The following is an 18,927-nucleotide window of genomic DNA, read 5'->3' on the forward strand; positions in this document are numbered from 1 at the left end:
GCATCTATTTGGAAGAAAAATAAATCCTTATGACATTAGGCTTTAGAGCTCATTTCATTATGATAATTAAATGAAGCTCTATAGCTAAATTCATTGTCTTTATGCCATGAAGCTCTTTAGCTTATTTCATTATCTGTATGACATGAGGCTCTATACAAAATATAGCTTATTTCATTATCTTGATGACATGAAGCTCAATAGCTCATTTCATTATGCTTATAACATGAATCTCCATAGCTTATTTCAGTATCTTTATGACATGAGGCTATATAGCTCATTTCATTGTGTTATTGATGTGAAACTCTATAGCTAATTTCATTGTCTTTATGACATAAGGCCCTATACAAAATGTAGCTTATTTCATTATGTTTATGACATGAAGCTCTATAGTTCATTCATTGTGTGAATAACATGAAGCGCTACAGCTCATTTCATTATGTTTATGATATGAAGCTCTGTAGTTTATTTTATTAACTGTATGACATGAAGCCCTGTAGCTCATTTCAATATCCTTATGGCATATTCCGTTTTCTGTATTACTGTTAACATTTCTGTATATTGCCATCTGTGTCATGAACGACATTTCAATGGGTCGTTCCGTCCGACTGAGTGAATGAGAAGGCTAAGCATCTATAAACCAAACCACCCCAGTGATAGGTACTCTTGGGACAAGTAAGGAATCAACCATGGCGTGATGTCTCACACATCTCATTAACATTTTACATCTTCCTTATCTGATATACTTACGAAAATACATTATAAGGTAAACAATGTCCCGAGATACTTCAGTTTGTATGTGTTCATTAGGACATCGACCAGTAACTTCACCAGTGATCCTGGACTGTAGAGATATACAGCTACTTTATACACAAACACAGAAAACAAATTCTGATAGTATTTCGACAGATTATCGAACAGACATCTTTTACTTGTATATGTGTTCATCTAATAATTCTAAACAGAATAATACTATTATTTCGTTGAGATGCCTAGTGTGTAGGTATCAATAAGAAAATTTCAATAAGAAAGAAAGCCGACATTACTAAGGATTACAGTTCCAATTTAATGGATTTGGATCACAGAATCATATGACATACATTACAGATCACGGATAGTACTTTATACATGTGTTCCTGATTTACAGAGGCGCTAGATCTACCTGTCCATCGGACGATTTAAGAATTTTAATGTCCGACTCGGACACAATTCACTGACAGTGTTGTGACTCAAATAACCAAATTTCTTTAAACATGATATTACAAAGAATATGCTATCTATAGGATTTACAATGGATATTTTATACTTGTCCCCTCTAATGTGCATAGTACAATTTGCGGCGTGTTTTGTCGAGCTACCTTTACCAGGATTACAACCTACTTTAATTTTCCAATCGTTTCTCTCAATCAACCTTCCCACACTTCATCAGTGTCTACAGCTTTGTGTTGTTTACAAATTATGCCGAAATCTCTCCTTTAGAGAAATGTGAATGTGTGTTAAACTCTGACGACTTCGACCGCCAATACCCTTGGGTGTCAGGTTACCGTGGTACAGTGATCAATAAACAAGACATTCCACAGGTGAATATTATATTTTAATTTATTTGCTCAATAATAGAGTTAAAAATATTCTCTTGTTTCTGACGTACATTGAAAACCTATATTTAAAATAAATGTTTCAAAAAATCTTCGTATCTCCAAATTAGGATAATGAAATATCCTTAGACTCTTTTTTTTAGCTATTTGCATAATGTACGAGTCCTGGGAAGACAACATAAAACAGCTGTATAACACAGTAATAATGAGTAGTAAAATTTAATGTTTACCTCCCGAACTCAAATTCTAGGTCATAGCGAGAAAAAATATAGCATTGATGCAGAGTTGAACATAAATGTGCAAAAGTAATGTACATTGTTTAATGGATAAATATTTGGCGTTAAATCTAAACAGGAACTGATTGCAATCTTACACAATAAGATCAAACATATACACTTCTGTTACATTATTACGAGATGAATCTTATCCAGCCTCATATTGTTACGGCTATTTTACAGGGTATCGGAGGAGCTTGTAGTGGACACACCTGTGCTATCGATGAGATGTGCATGTCAACTGGCATGGGGTATATCTGTGCAAAACACGGTAAAAAATATAAAAGTCATTATTGTTAATTAGAACCCGTTCACGTTCTTAAATAATTACCCATTTTATTAAACTATAAACTATTAAAGAGTCAATGTTATTTCTTGAATTGTCTTCTGTATTTTCACCATCAAGATAAATACATGATAATGCATTTCTATAAAAGCATACTTAAAATTACAATAGATATAGATCCATTTTATAGAATGTGATGTATTCAATTAGAAATATTGATATAAAATTTAAAGTTTTACTACCCACTATCCACATCTTACATTTCGTCATTTAACTTACATTTATGCAGGAGGTTAAAATTAGCTTTTAATGGCTCCAATACAATATTCGCTTCTCTTTGTAACAAGTGTTTGCCAGTTAATCAGTGAGCAAACAACTAACATTCAAGCGTATTCACATTTTGATAAGTATTCCAGATAATGATTAAATTGTCTTTTAAACCGAACCGACAGTTATCGCACGGTATTCTGTTTTTGTAAAATAAAATCAAGCCTTAGTGAAGAAATCAATATATAAATGCATCTGAACAAACATGTTAAGAATGTATGCTTATCCGCAACACTCCAGGGGTATATTCACGTTCGCTCCCTGTTCGAATGAATTATTTCATAGGAAAATTGATTATTTCACCATCATATTGTGGATAAAACGACCAGTTGAGTAATTTCATGTACGTCAAACTTATCTTAAGATTACCTTATTATTGACTATATTTAGTTGCTTCCCCTACCCCCTTACCCTAACCCCAACCCCACCCTCTGCCCAGCCCCACTCTCTCCTGCCACCCCCCCCCCCCCCCCCCGGAACCTAATGTAAACACAGCATTTTTGTATTTTTCAAGGGATGTTCCAATATCCAAAAGCTAGCTGTATATATTGCTATATGGCTAACATCGATCTTGCCATTATGTGTTCCAGTGAATCATGATAACGATAAACAATGAATGACAACACTTTCCATGATTATAATTTAGTTATACATTTTAGGACCAAGCGATACAAAGCAGAACCCGCCTTTAAATAAAATATGTATGATCTCAATATATTCATATTTGATAATTTTCACTCGAATAACAATCTACAACACAAACTATCTTTGATATATTAATTTTCACGATAGGACGCCGGGAAAGGTGATTCAATAAAATTACTAACATGAAAAAAAAGAAAGAATAATAGCATATTCCTAATATTAACGAAAGCGATACTTGAAAAAGGGAAAACAACAAGCAATGAAATTTCAAAACAAGACAATACCTTCCATTTTTATACCCCCGCAACGAAGTAAGGGGGGTATACTGAAATCAGGTTATCCGTCCGTCCGTCTGTCTGTAGACACATTTTGTCCGAACAATTCCTCCTAAACCAATGGGCTGATTCCAATGAAACGTAACACAAATATAGAGGACCATGTGTAGACGTGCATGCCCATTTTTTTCCCTTAAAATTATGGTTGCTATGGCAACTGGTCAGTATAAACAGGTTTTCCGATAAGAAACATAACTTAAAATTTGTCCGGACAACTTCTCATAAACCGAAGGGCCGATTTCAATGAAGCTTCACACAAATATAGAGGGCCATGCGTAGATGTTCATGCCGCTTTCCTCTTCTCAAAGTTATGGTTGTTATAGCAAGTGGTCACTATATTACTGGGCTATCTTAGTTAGCCCCTAATTAACAGTTCTAATTCACCATTGACTCATGCAGATTGCGGGGGCATTAGTCAGCCATCCTGGCGAGAGATCTAGTTAATTCAGGAGTATACTGATTATTCCATAGGATATCCAACCATGAGGTGTCCTGTATCGTGGGGGCATTTAAGCGATACATGCTTCACCGTTAACACAGGAAAGAAAACATGGACGGAAGCCAAGGTATTGTTTGATATAAAACAAAACAAATAAATATCAAATAAATAAATACATAAAAAAAGAGACGGGTGCACTTTGTTACCATCGCCATGTTATGTTCTGCTGATAATATATATATATATATATTTTACTTTTTTGTGACCACCCTGTAATAGTCTGCTGATACGTGCGGTCCCGAAACTCAACATTCAAATGTAATCATTCTCCTGAAACATTTCTGTCGAAACATGGAATTTTTGCATGCGTTGTTATTTTATTGCTTGTTTTACGTCAAAATGTGGTAATATATTGAAAGTATTTAGCACAATTCTTAAAATATCTTATTCTCTACTACAGAATTACTGCGCCAGTACTGGAGCTGAATTGCTGACATTTGATTCAGGACAAGAGCAGTCTACCCATATAGGCTGGATCCGTTTCCAGATTGAAAATAAACGTATGAACTATTTTTTATTGTCTTTCTTTCTGATAGTTATGGTAAACATATACATAAATATTAGGTTTTAATTTTTTTTCTCGGAAAGACGACACATTTTTGTTTATATTATACAGCCAGAATTCAAAACACCACAGGAAAAATTTGGACGGGGCTGTCTTATTCGTTACCAATGCCGTCGTGGATGAAGTTGAACCCTCCAGAAAGTGGTGGATCTACCCTGTGTATTGGCATGCTTTATAACGCAACTAGGGGAGTTGGGTACTGGGAAGGAACACTGGAAGCTGTCAGCTGCAATGAAAAAAATGTCTTCGCTTGTCAACATAGGTAGGGTTTGATATTTCGTGATCTTGAGGAAAATCATTTGAGTTGATTATTTAAAAGGTTCTACACGTTTTGATATATAACGACCTAGCTATGTACTGTACACTTAAGTTAACGTTTGTTTTACACCATAAATACAATTGTTCTATGATATTTCCAAACCATAAGACATGTCATCAATGTACGTTATGTACACACGTGCTGTGACTCTATTTCAGAAATCCGGATCACTGGCCTTAAGTGTCTAGAGCTGTCCAGCACCATTATCCCAAAGACTATGTTCCGAGATCACGTGGTTACAGCAGCTGGACGAGGAGGATTACCTGCTTTGGTGTACACAAATGTTTGATTTTTACGAAAAAATTTAAAAGATATTGACGAGTAACTAGTTTCCTCTACCTCCATCAGAAGACATTCGGTTATACACGTATCAACAGTGAACTTATACCGTTAATATTCTGCAGTTTCATTTAACGCATTGCGTTCACGTCAATACCATTCTAATTATATTCAGTATAGTATGAATGTATTGCTATTGTAGTCGATTAATAATCAGTGATATATGCTATTGTGGTTGATTATGAATGTTGGTAGATGTATATTCTTGTTCAAATACTCGATGTGCATGTCACTGATTTTATCTAGTTCTGGAAACCAAATATAAGCTGTATATAGGAAATACACGTTTTTTGTTTTTTTTTATTAATTTTTTAATCATTGTTAAAACATTTAGACAACTTGTTTTTGACTTTGACCAAATTTCATCATGTCCATAATAATGATTTTAACATGAGGTAAATACATGCTCATAGTCATCTGAGGTCATTTTTTGTCAATATAACCGTACGTCGACCGAAATTAAAATGTCTTATTCTTCATTTTGCGAAGAAGATGGAAGTGGAATATAAATGATCATACACACAATTTCTCCTTTTCTAAATGTGATATTTTTTCAAAACCGAATTGATGACTGAACACGACATCTATCTAATAATCAATGAAAATAATGTATTTGTATATGCACAGTGTTTAATTATTTAAATAATGCCGTTGATATGTCATCATCCATTTAAGTGTGTTGCTCAGTTAGTTAATATTGTCCGAACAACTTCTACCTTTTTCATCAATTTCTTCACGAAAATCCGCTGATATAGTCAGTAATCATTGAAGTTATGTATCTGCACAAAAATCAAAAAAATATGCCATGGCAGTTATTTATGTGTCTTTATGTGTAGGTAGCTACAGTTATATCACGTCGTAAACATACTTATATAGTACATATATATACATATAGGTTCATCCATACTGACTTTGTGCATTTGTGGTAAGATTATGTCATGTATACTAATTATAACAGACTTCGTTTTAGGTAGTGGACACATTGAGTCGCAAGTATCTTCTTCCAAGTGGTCGATATTATCGATGTACATTATTTACACTATCCAAAATTAAAGCATCACATACAATACCACATTGAGATTAATGAAAGAAGTTTATAGGTATAAGATGTCTAGACAAAAGGTGTGTTATGATTGGTATAAAACACGTGACCTACATGCAGTACATACCAATACAATACCATATATTTAAAACAAGTATCAAAATAAGACTTGAATGTTTTGTTGATAAAGATAATGAGATGGGTATACAATAATAAAATAATACTTGTGTACCATTAAAACTTCCAGACTGTGATAATATCATGTTATAAAATTTGACATATGCTTCTACCTGGTAGGTTTTGGCACTACACAGACTTGTCTGGTAACCCTTTTATAAAGTGTTTGGCTATAAAATAAAATGAATTTCCGAATTCCTTTGTTTTGTGTTTGGTAATTACAGATTTGATTCCAGTAGACGCCCTCCTCTATCCGTCATGAATATCAGAAATTAATACATTACTGTCCAGGTAATTTGTATACAGTTTGTTGATAACTGCATACATTGAAACACATTCATTAAAATAATGTTTTTACTAAAAGGAAGCTTTGTGAATAGTTATTTACTAGGTACAGAGTAGTCTGCTTCTAAGATTATACATAACGCTCTTTTTGTAACCTTTCTATTGTTTAAACATATATTACAGGGCTGTGTCCTAAATAATATATTTATTTTAAAGTTGACGTTGTTAATGACATCGTGTACATCTTTGTCCACGTAGGAGTACCATCGGTACACAACAAGTAGTTTTTGTATGTCTAACATGTTCCGATTTCAAATTGTCGGATTCAATAGATAATTTACTGCATTCTCTGCATTCAATTTTGTTGCTTTTCGCATTTTTTTTTTACTTAAACAATATAAGAGTGAAGGCATGATTTTGTAACATCAATACAGTACGAAGATACTGGCATTGTTGTGTCGTCAGCGTATATGTACAGATTATATTTGTGTGGTTCAGTGCAATAAAATATATGAAGTCACAATGAAGATTTTGTATATATTAAGATAGTCATTAATGATTAATGTGTAATTTCTGAGTGTATATATATTTCTCTGGTTATAATCAAGCATTTTTCTCATACTTAACCAAGGGTGGTTGGGGGGATCACAACGACTCCGCATGATTAACGTAAATCTCACCTCGAATGAATTTCCAGGTTAACAGTATAGCTTAGCTTTGTTGTTTAATCTAAACTAAACTAAGAAGGAAGGTTTATATTTTTTTTTCTCCATTGCATTGTATGTATACAAATATTTCCTATTTTTTTCGACAAAGATATTGGGAAATTTAGATGCATTCCATTACATGTGTTGAGGTTGGTTGATAAGTTCATTAAATATATATAAAAAAAAACACCAGAAAGTCGGCCGTAAGAATAAACCCGTTTAGAAGACCTTGTTATATTTGTAATGTGACGAATACATTAAATTTATCATTTTGATCAGAAAGAAAGTGTTTGGTTGTTTTTTAACGATCGATACCCTGAACAGATCTGTTAAACATTCTTATTTCGCTGATACCTTACTCTCTCCCTAAAAAGGTCTGCAAACTCGAGAAAGTCCTCAACTTCGAGAATGCTTTTGCTTTTGTTTTACCAATGGAGTCGGTTGGTCATGCAATAACACCCGCTTGGTAATTGAAAGGTTGTAATAAATGTTGTTTACGAAGTGATTTAAAGTGACAATTTCTGACTTGGAGCAGACATCCTATTGCTAAACTGAATTATCCATTAAATAGTTCTTCTTTCACAAGGTATTCGCATCCGACGATATCCACAAACCTTGATCCAAATAAGATTTTTCAAAATCTCCCTTATGTGACGTTTTGGGATGGCCATTGATATCAAATATGGACTTAAAATAAGGATTCATGAAATATCGACCCTGACTGCATTCTGGATCAAAATCGTATGCTGTTTTCCATGTAGACATTCTACATATAGGCTAATGGGAAGTTCTCAACATCCTAAGCTAGTAAGTTAACTTGTAACGTGGTACTGTTTACTGAAGTAAACATAAACACATGCATACATTTATAGGTTCTATATACCCATATATTAATTTGTAATATTTGGATGGAGCGAACAGTTCTATATCCATACCTCATCTCATTCAATTGTTATGCATACTATACCCCAGTTTTAAGCCCCCAGCCACTGCTTTAAATCCTACACTAACATTTCCCCCATATCACAGGTTTATGGTATTTTGAAATGTGGTTCATAATGACTGTCCTTTAATAGCTGACTATCTATCTCAGGTAGTGTATTTCAATGAGATAGTGCTGTAATGTCGGGACCAATACCACGCTATCAAAAGGCTGATAGATACAAACACAGGATGGTCTCATAAAGCAAATATCCAATCAACACATTTTAGTTTGTTTATACAATTTGCAACGCATTTAATTATCATTTACTTATCACTGTCTGACAGTTTAATGCTGTTGTGGCCGATTCGTAGATTCTTACTTGGAAAATTGGTCAATATTGAACAATTTTATTGAGATTTGGTGCGATGGTGTCGCATAGGAACGATTTTATACTCTATTACCTAAAGCAGCAGTTATGTAAAATATGCTTGATACACAGACAAATGATTTGCATTTCACCATTTCATATTATACTGAAGCCTGACTTTATCGACACAAGATAGGAGCGACGTAATTTGTTTGATATGACTGGTTGAAATAAGGCAAAGCAAAATAATGTAGTCACCGTTTTTTTTGTTTTTTTTTTTCATTTAAAAAAGTATTCGTATATCGTTGAGTTTATCACAGTATAATTGAAATTTGATTTTGTACATAATTTAAAATATCTATTACCATACATGGGAACGAATATTGTATTTTCGCTAAGGTGTCAGATATTAATGACAAATTGTTTGAAAAGTCTGAGTGACCTGTGTCGTAATACTCAAGCATGTTTCTTGTTTCTGTCCCTATCATTATAATTATCTCTACACTATATTGTTTGTTTTCTCTCAGCGTCGTAAGGTTCGTCCAATACTAATTTCTGGTACGTATAATGACTTTCCCGACATATGTTATCATTTAAAAAAATGAAGCTTAGTCACATAGGGTCATTGACATAGACGTCACTTAGACGCTTGGAACATTCAACGGAGATAACAACTTAAATGGAACAACGTTGCACAGGTATGATTTTATTCTCACAGCATTAATTCAAATATCCAACCATATAGAGAATATATAGCTCTGTGTGTTACAAGTGAGATTGTACCGGGTCATGTGACTAAAGCAACAAAAAAGCCATGTATTGCTTTCTGTACCAAATTAAATATGTCGGATTCCGGATAAGACAGATCCGGATAAAGCAGAGTATATGTACATTTTAACAGTGTCAGCGGATCTGTTTGTTATGGTCGGATGTCAATAGATGCTATAAAAGTCAGTCGGTGAAACTAGACCTCACTATCATGTTTAATTCAGACTGTCAGATCTGAAGAAGGATCAATGTGTGTAGGTTCCGCTTCAGTTATATTTTCACTTTTTTATGATGCTAAGGGTTGGAGTGGTATAGCAAGTGAGCATTCAGTGCAAAAGTTCCGACCTTAGTTGTAAGTATCATAAACAAGAACTTGTAATGATTACAGATCTTATCACTATACTAAACCTATCCAGTTGTCGCCATTATTGAGCGAAGGGAATTGCTTTATAGCCATGTTTGTGAAGCATCACTCGTGCCAGTCATATAAAACCATGTACCCATTTTTAAAATAACTGTGAAAAAATGGCTACACTACTACATGTAGTTAGCGTAAAGTAAGCGTATGCGTTTTCTATAGGTATGGAGGCCCATAGGTGATAGACTGTAATTATTTATTGTACGCTGTGGACCCGCATGTTTACCTAACTGGTAATTCGCATAAGTATGCTATATTATTCAGTAATTATAGTAATATTTAAGTAATGCTATTTAATTATCATGAATTTATATATACATTCTTTATCTGGAAACCCCAGTTTGTTAGGAGTGTAAATGTATGGAAGCGCGTAAGTGAAATAAATATCTAGCTCTTGTATACGAGAAGAGACTTGTAAACTACCTGGACTATTATTATTATTATTGGACACTGGTTCCCGTTAATTGCTCACTATGCTCGCCAGTTTCAATCAGTTAACAGGCAGACATTATTATCATTTGATTTCGTTGTAAGTCGGTTTATGTATATATATCAGGAGAAGCCAGTACCATTGGTAGCCTCTGTTTCACATGTCAATAACATGATCACCATTCCCAGCCCCCTGATTGGCAGGGATGTAAATATTGTCCAGATTCAATACAACTCTTCAGTTATACCTGATATGATACCATGTTTATCATTTGGCCAATGTGGTTTCTTCTAGATTCCGGATAATTGTTGTGATTTTAATCACCCAGGAATTATATCCTTACCTCCGAATGTGATGATTTTACTTTTACATTGTCAGCTCCCTACCTTATAGCTGTCTGAGACATTGGCAATCTGACATATTGTTTGGAGATCCTCAGAAATAAGCAATGGAACACGTATATTGCCAGGTGAAGCAACTAATATGTCCAACTACATTTGAATCGATACATAATAAAAAAGTAATTATAAAATTAATAAGATAAAAAAGTACTACCGTACGTCAATCTTCAAATCACAAAATATTTTACATCAAACTGTATGTTTTGTTGTTAGCGAACGACACCTGCTGCGAAAATCTTACACAGACGGCCTATCAGTGTGATCTATGGGAGGTGCCATCATGAACACGGATGCCGCGGTGATCGTTGTACCTTTCGGAGTCGTCCTGAGTTGCTTGCGATAGAAACGTTACCTGACTCAAAACATTAAAAATAACTCTGGCTATGCAGTTGTAGTACTGATCACGAAATTTGTCATAACATGCCTATGATACAGTTAATATATAATTGGCGACTAAAAAGAATGGAAATAGGTTCTTTAATAAAACATGTCCTATCTATTTAACATAAACTGCTCGAGTGGAACAGTGGTAACATTCTTGCCTTTCATCTCAGCGGCCAGGGTTTGATTCCCCGATCGAAGGTCAAAGAAATGGGTCACTTGCTTGAACACGGGGGTTTTTTTTTACGGGTTGTCTGGTTTCCCCCCCACAGTAAGACTCCTTGCGCACTTTCCGGCCAACAAGATACTTATTAACTAAAGTTGATATAACTTGTTTCACAATGTTTGTATTATCAAGTTTACAACAACAACAGCAACAACAAAATAATAACACTCACATAAGGAAACATACATTATTTCATATATTTATATTACTTCGTATCAGTGAACTCGAATTGGTTTATATAAACGAAACGCTTGTGTGTGACTTGTTTAGATGAATCAAAATATATGAATATTACAATTTGTTACCAACATGATCGATAATACATCAGAGCTGTCTGAGAACCGTATATCATTATATACTGACATTGATATATTTAGTGATAAACAATGTTTAAACAAAAAACGAATTACAGCGTATGTATAATACTGTAGTGTCCTTGGGGCCCTGTCACTTCCTTACCAAATAACCCCGGTGTTGTTGGGTCCTATCGATGTATAGTATTGTTTCCTTGGCGCCCTGTCACTTCTTTACCAAATAACCCCGGTGTCGTTGCGTCCTATCGATTCCTTGCTCGGAGGTTAACATTTCTATTGTTCTCCGTGTTATTTTAATGAATTATTGAGATGTTTTATGGTCGTATGTCTACATGTTCAGTTGAATCTGAAATAATGGTGGTTTGTTTGATAATGATTAAGCTAACTTTGTTATCCTGTGCTACTCATGCATCCTCTTCTGGTGTTAAAACAATAAAAAGAAATGGATTAAAATGGTTAGAGTTATTAGCAGAATGAGGCTAATCTGTGTAATCGAGTGGTCCTATTTCTTATATAAGGAGTCTGGTAACTTAAACGAAGTCGGTCTCATAACGTAGCTTGGAAGTCTTATTGATTAATTTAGGATGACTAACTACATGTACTTAAATGTGGTTGGGTGATTACCTCAATGATGAGGTCTAATTACTTAACTAGGGGGAGAAGGATCTGATAACATAACTTGGGATGTCTAATTACTAAACTGGGTTGGCCTAACTACTAACCTGTTGTGATCTTTATGTAAGGTAGGTGTAGACATAATACCACATGGTGGTAACTTTTATTAATTAATGAGAATACACTTTATAAACGAGCAAAAAGTACTTTACAGTATTTATCATTTGCACATTTGACACATAATGATATAGTTTTATACAATTAGTTGTTTGAATATACATGTATACAAGCGGGAAAAAGTTTTTTTTTCGACAGTCATAACGTGGGTTTCTCGATTGTTTTATTATAACTGAATAAATTTTTGATGAATTTTGTTGTCCTATCAAAAAAAATGTGTACATGAATAACTGTCAAACAAGGGTACCGTACGCCGTTTCCTGGTCCAAATCAGTAGCATGCTGGCCAACCCCTGGCATCAGTCACTGCTCTTACTCTCCTTAACATTGACCCAATCAAGGTATTCATTACCCTTTGCGGGGTATTATTCCACTACTGCATAAGGGCCTGCCTGAGTTAAGCGACGATATATGGGATGTTGACACGCTTCCTAACACTCCTTTCTACCCCGTCAAACAAATGTTCGATTGGTGACATATATTGATTGTACGATGGCCAATCGGGAACTAGAACGTTGTATTGAGCCAGAAACTCTTGACACACCCTATCAACATAGGGGTTCACGGAAGACTGAATTCAACTAAAAAGCATTTTCATAGTGCACATAGTTAGCTAAGTGTGTGATTTCATAGAATTTAAACCACGTTTCTAGAAGCTGAGTTAGAAAAAAAAACAAAACAGAACTAGCGTTTCTTTTCTCCAATATTGTATATCACCAAGGTTCTGGTACAGAAACATCTTACCTACAAGCGATATATCGTTGTTCCAATGACCGTCCTAATATTCATTTTTAAATCAGGTGTTTTTGTTTTCTTCTTGTTTTCTCCTTGGTGATATGTGTGGCTAAACAAAAATACCTCAAGACCTGGTTATCGTGATGGCGATATATTTACCTACAATTTATTTCTATATTCTGACTGTTGACTAATTAAACGGTCACGAGACGACATAACGATGTATTAATTACGTCATAATACTGTTACCATGTCCATGCCTTGTTGTTCATGGTTGCATGGACCTAACAGAGCCTGGCAGTTATACTTGTGGATGTAACCAGTGTTGTATAGTTCTTTGTGACATTGCTAAGTCTATTCACATTCATATTGAGTTGGTATGATACACGCAACTGAAACACTAGAAAATGGTAAGAAATATTAGAAACGTGACAGCTTGACGCTTTATGATTGATAATACTCAATACATACATTTTCATTTTTATTTAATTGACAGATGCGCTATGATTGATTCTTTGAAAGTCAGTTTCCATAATAGATTGTTATGGTCTACCGAGCGGGTTTTCTTACTGTTGTGTGAGAATTTAGCTGAAACAATCCGCAAAATGGTACTAGCTGTAGAGAGTCATGTAGAATGTTGAATACTTCACGCTTTAGAAGTTCTGTTATTTATATTCAACATGTTTCCCCTCTTATCCACGTTATGGCTTTCAATATATATAAGTCTATGTGTCATGCGAAACATTTGTTTGTTTGATGACCCGAGCAGGTCGACCACAAATCTGATTTGACTCTTGTGATTAAGACATTTGATAAAGGCAGTGCTAGTACAATGTAATTAGGTAAACACTCTTCAGATGGAAGCAGAAGATCCCTCTTAATTTGATGGAGTGTTTCGGCTGAATTGTGTTTTTCACGATTGATGAAGAGCTATCTTTAAATTTTGATTTTATCTTTCATCCACCAATATAAAACTGATCCGTGAAGCTGTAAATATGACTTACAAAAATATGCACTTATGTAAATAACAGAGATGTCATTTTATTCCTATTTGTTATAACCAATAATATATATATATATATATATATATATATATATATAAACCTATGAATCCTTAGATAATAACGAACGGAAAATCAACACATTTCATGCCAATGTTACTTTCCAGTAATTTGCATTATTATATGATTGATATGTAACACTATCACTCATTGGTCCTATCATGAGATCACGTGACATCAATTATTTCATTCGAAACACCCCATGACATCCCCGATGAGACAATATAATGTGTATTTTTTCAGGTTCATTGAATCTTATTTGATTCTTGTTAAAATATAATTGATGTCATCTCTGCCGAGGTGTATTTTTTTTAGCATAGGTTAATATAACATTCCATGAACTTGTCGAAATATTATATTGACCTCCCAGTGATTTGATTAGGTGTTGAAAGGAACTTTCTTATTTTTTGTTTTGTTTTTGTTTTTGTTTTTAAAATTAATATAAATCATATAAAAAAATAAATGCTGACTTGAGTTTCGGGCAATTCATTTATTACGGAACGGCCCGGAACTTTATCTCCTTTGGCCTTCGGCCTCGGGAATATTGTCATGGGTAGGTCCGTAAAGCCATGGATGGCACTCAACCGAGGTCTGTACATTTGTATTTGTTGATTATTTGTACAGTATATATCATTGATTAAATTAGGTGAAGTTGGTTTTAAAACACGGGTGATATATTTATGGGAAATACTCAGGGGGATGACTGGCAACATTTAAATACAAATGAATATATAATGAAGACATGTATAGGTTTATTCATTCCTCTAACGATAATAATGTCATACTGAAATGAATTTGTCCATGGCAGGGATTGTATATATTGACCGATTCAAAATAAATATTCAGTAACACATATTCAACAAATAGTTTTTGTTTTAATCAGCATGTCTGAAAAAAAAATAAAAAAAAATAAAAAGACTTTATTTAGTGAGCTGTGGTCCTACAATTCTCACAGTATTGTAGATAAATACAAAAAACGCTTCCGTAATGATTTATTTGCCTGAAAACTAGTGAGAATCAATGAGAGTATTAGGTAAAAGGTATTAATTATTTAAAACATATGGCTCAAATAAGGCAGATGATTCTCAAAAGGTGTCTCCGAGGATAGTAGATAGTGTCAAGATACGTCCAGCATCCATAACAAGTGTTTATTTAATATGTATAGGTTCAAGGTAAACAATACAAATTTAGAAACCCATGTCTATATGAAGTCTGCAGCGTCATCTTGTCGAATAATATATCACCTGTGTCACATTAAGACATACAGAGGTTGGGTAAAAATTCCCTGATGATCACTTAATGTTTTCTGTATGCGTTAAGCAATAAACAATAATGACGTCAATGATATGCATTTTAAGGATTGTTTCCTCATTTTGTCTGCAATGCACATTTAGTATAGTTAGCGCATTAGCGCTCTATAGGATATGTTCGTTGCCAACTGCGGGCATATTACCGTAAACGCAGTCAAAATGAGGTATAATCCTTATATGTAATCAAACAAATCTTTTAAATACAGTATGAAGAAAAGAAAATTCGGGGTGTGTTGCAACGTTGGTAACCATACGACAGCCGTGATTGCTAGGAACATATATTTCCAGTGAATATACGTGAAGTAACCAGCATTGTGATTGAATTATCGACGTTACCTCATTGTACGGTGGCCGTGATGTCATTGTATTGTTGACGTGACGAAACACAAATGTTGAGAACATGAAAAGAGCACATGTAGCTTGTCTTTTCACTAGGATGAGATAAGAACATCTCGCCCTGGTAAAACTGAGCCTATGCTTGTCCAGGGTAAGAGAAAAATGTATCTTTACGTCAAGGTAGAGGATTGTAATTTCATTTCCTCTAATTATTTTCATGTATTTTCGCATTTTTCTCTTATTGCAATCCAACGCAATGTTGACATGATTGAATTGTCGATCTGACATCATTGAATTGTTGCCATGACGCCATTATATTGTCCTATATTATATCAGGCAGGTACAAAATGTTAATATTTTCACTTGTTTGTATTGGCAATAGATGGAGCTTATCAAATCGATATCGGGCGCTCTCGTTGCACACTTGATGCGCGGTGATAAATTATCATTTTATTCAATACGATCTAAGAACTATATATTAATGATGAATTGTCAATTCACATCAATAAAAAAATGTTTAAAATATTTCAATAACTATTGTAAAACATGTTTATTGTGCAGTTTTCTTCCTAACTATTTTGTTAACTGTCTGTCGTCGATGACACAACGGCAGCGCCATCTAGTGATATCCGAATTATTTGTCTGTTCTGTTCTAGCATATGCTGGACACTGTTCTTAGATTGTGTTTAATTTTTTTTTCTTAATTTTTAAGAAGAAAGCTGACATAGTGATCAAGTGTAAATATACGGATTTAAAAAAATAAATTGAGGTAGCTTAATCAAAGTGTATTTATATTCGGGTAAGTTCATATTTATAACTTCCACTTCTCGCAAAAAGCTTACCTCGATGTAAATACACCTCGATGCAGATATACAAAAATAACAGTGAATCCTTAGATAATAACGAACGGGAAATGAGCACATTCCATGCCAGTATTATTTCCAGTAACTTGCATTATCATATGATTGGTATGTAACACTTTTATGCATTGGTCATGTAATGAGATTACGTGGCATCAATTATTTCATTCGAAACACCTCATAAAATCACCGAGGAGACAATATAATGTTTTTTTTTCAGGTCCCTTGAATCTTATTTGACTCTTTTTAAAATAGAATTGATGTCATCTGTGCCGAGATGTATTTTTTAGCAGAGGTTAATATAACATTCCATGGACATCCCAGTGATTTGATAATGTGTTTAAAGGAACTTTCTTATTTTTTGTTTTTGTTTTTGTTTTTGTTTTTAGATTAATATAAATCATATAAAAAAAATAAATGCTGACTTGAGTTTCGGGCAATTCATGTTATTACGGAACGGCCCGGAACTTTATCTCCTTTGGCCTTCGGCCTCGGGAATATTGTCATGGGTAGGTCCGTAAAGCCATGGATGGCACTCAACCGAGGTCTGTACATTTGTATTTGTTGATTATTTGTACAGTATATATCATTGCTTAAATTAGGTGAAGTTGGTTTTAAAACACGGGTGATATATTTATGGGACATACTCAGGGGGATGACTGGCAACATTTAAATACAAATGGATATCTAATGAAGACATGTATAGGTTTATTCATTCCTCTTACGATAATAATGTTATACTGAAATGAATTTGTCCATGGCAGGGATTGTATATATTGACCGATTCAAAATAAATATTCAGTAACACATATTCAACAAATAGTTTTTGTTTTAATCAGCATGTCTGAAAAAAACATTTAAGAATAAAAAGACTTTATTTAGTAAGTTTTGTTCCTACAATTCTCACAGGATTGCAGATAATTAAAAAAAAAAAAAAAAAAAAAAAAAACGCTTCTGTAATGATTTATTTGCCTGAAAACCAGTGAGAATTAAAAAAAGAGCTTAAATTTCTGAAGATGACAGTCCAATACTTAAACCCTTTCTTACATGCAACCTGTTTTATCACATTCCAAATTCAAACTTTGCGCTGTCAGTAGGACTAGTTCTTTTGACGTTATAACTACAGGCGACCGTTCAATTATTGGAAATCGACCCAAACACAACCCCGAGAGTGCAGACCCTTTTTTCAGCTCCCCAAGAAACACAAACCGACACCAGTAGGGAGTGTCGAACCTGGAATGATATGGCTGGTACTTAAGCCGGCTGAACCTGCCGCGTCCCCGCCACACCTATAAATGCTAGCTTGTGATCACCTCATTTTGATTTAAGCCCTCGTTTAAAACATAAAACTGTTTTCGTGTTTCTTTAAATGAATCTTTAAATGCTATTTACACTCCAATCATCGAGGAGGAAAATTATATCTGCTTTATCAATACAATTATCTTTAGACAACGACAAAAAAATCACTAGAATGACAGACTTTGAAAAAGGTATTAATTATTTAATACATATGGCTCAAATAAGGCAGTTGATTTTCAAAATGTGTCTCCGAGGATAGTAGATAGTGTCAAGATACGTCCAGCATCCATAACAAGTGTTTATTTAATATGTATAGGTTCAAAGTAAACAATACAAATTTAGAAACCCATGTCCATATGACGTCTGCAGCGTCATCCTGTCGAATAATACATAACCTGTGTCACATTAAGACATACAGAGGCAGGGTAAAAATCCCCTGATGAACACTTAATCTGTATGCGTTACCCAATAAACAATAATAACGTGTTTTATATCCATTTTTAAGGATTGTTTCCTCATTTTGACTGCAATGCACATTTGGTAAAGTTAGCGTGTTAGCGCTCCATAGGATATGGTCGTTGCCAACTGGAGGCATATTACCGTTTCCATAAAAATTCCGCCAATACATCGCGGTGTTAGTGTCAGTGCACTCGTATAAACCATTCAAGTGTGCGTAAGTGCACCAGTTATGCCACCACGGTCCTCGTCTTCTCTTTGAACAGTGTCGTCCATCGTTGTTCCTGTCTGGTGTCGAAAACAACTGTCCATTATTCCGCTTCAAGGCATCGTCTAAAAACAATAATAACGAAATAGATAATTAAAATAATAACAATAATAATAATAAAAAAACATTAATCAGTAAATAAAAAAAGAAGAAAAACCCAAAGTTATTTTCATGTAATGTTATTTTTT

General features: G+C 34.2%; 1 protein-coding gene across 1 annotated transcript; it reads left to right on the forward strand.

Annotated features, from left to right (window-relative positions):
- The first annotated feature begins 918 nt into the window (after positions 1–918).
- LOC117314946 (killer cell lectin-like receptor subfamily B member 1B allele B) lies at positions 919–7,656 on the forward strand. The gene is made up of 6 exons (XM_033869051.1): positions 919–1,577; positions 2,051–2,138; positions 3,932–4,026; positions 4,360–4,459; positions 4,576–4,786; positions 5,002–7,656. Exons 2-6 carry the CDS (start codon positions 2,096–2,098, stop codon positions 5,021–5,023), a joined length of 471 nt encoding a protein of 156 aa, XP_033724942.1. The 5' UTR covers positions 919–1,577; positions 2,051–2,095; the 3' UTR covers positions 5,024–7,656.
- Positions 7,657–18,927: the final 11,271 nt, after the last annotated feature.

Source organism: Pecten maximus, chromosome 17 (genome assembly GCF_902652985.1).
Source record: "Pecten maximus chromosome 17, xPecMax1.1, whole genome shotgun sequence".
Lineage (NCBI taxonomy): Eukaryota > Metazoa > Mollusca > Bivalvia > Pectinida > Pectinidae > Pecten > Pecten maximus.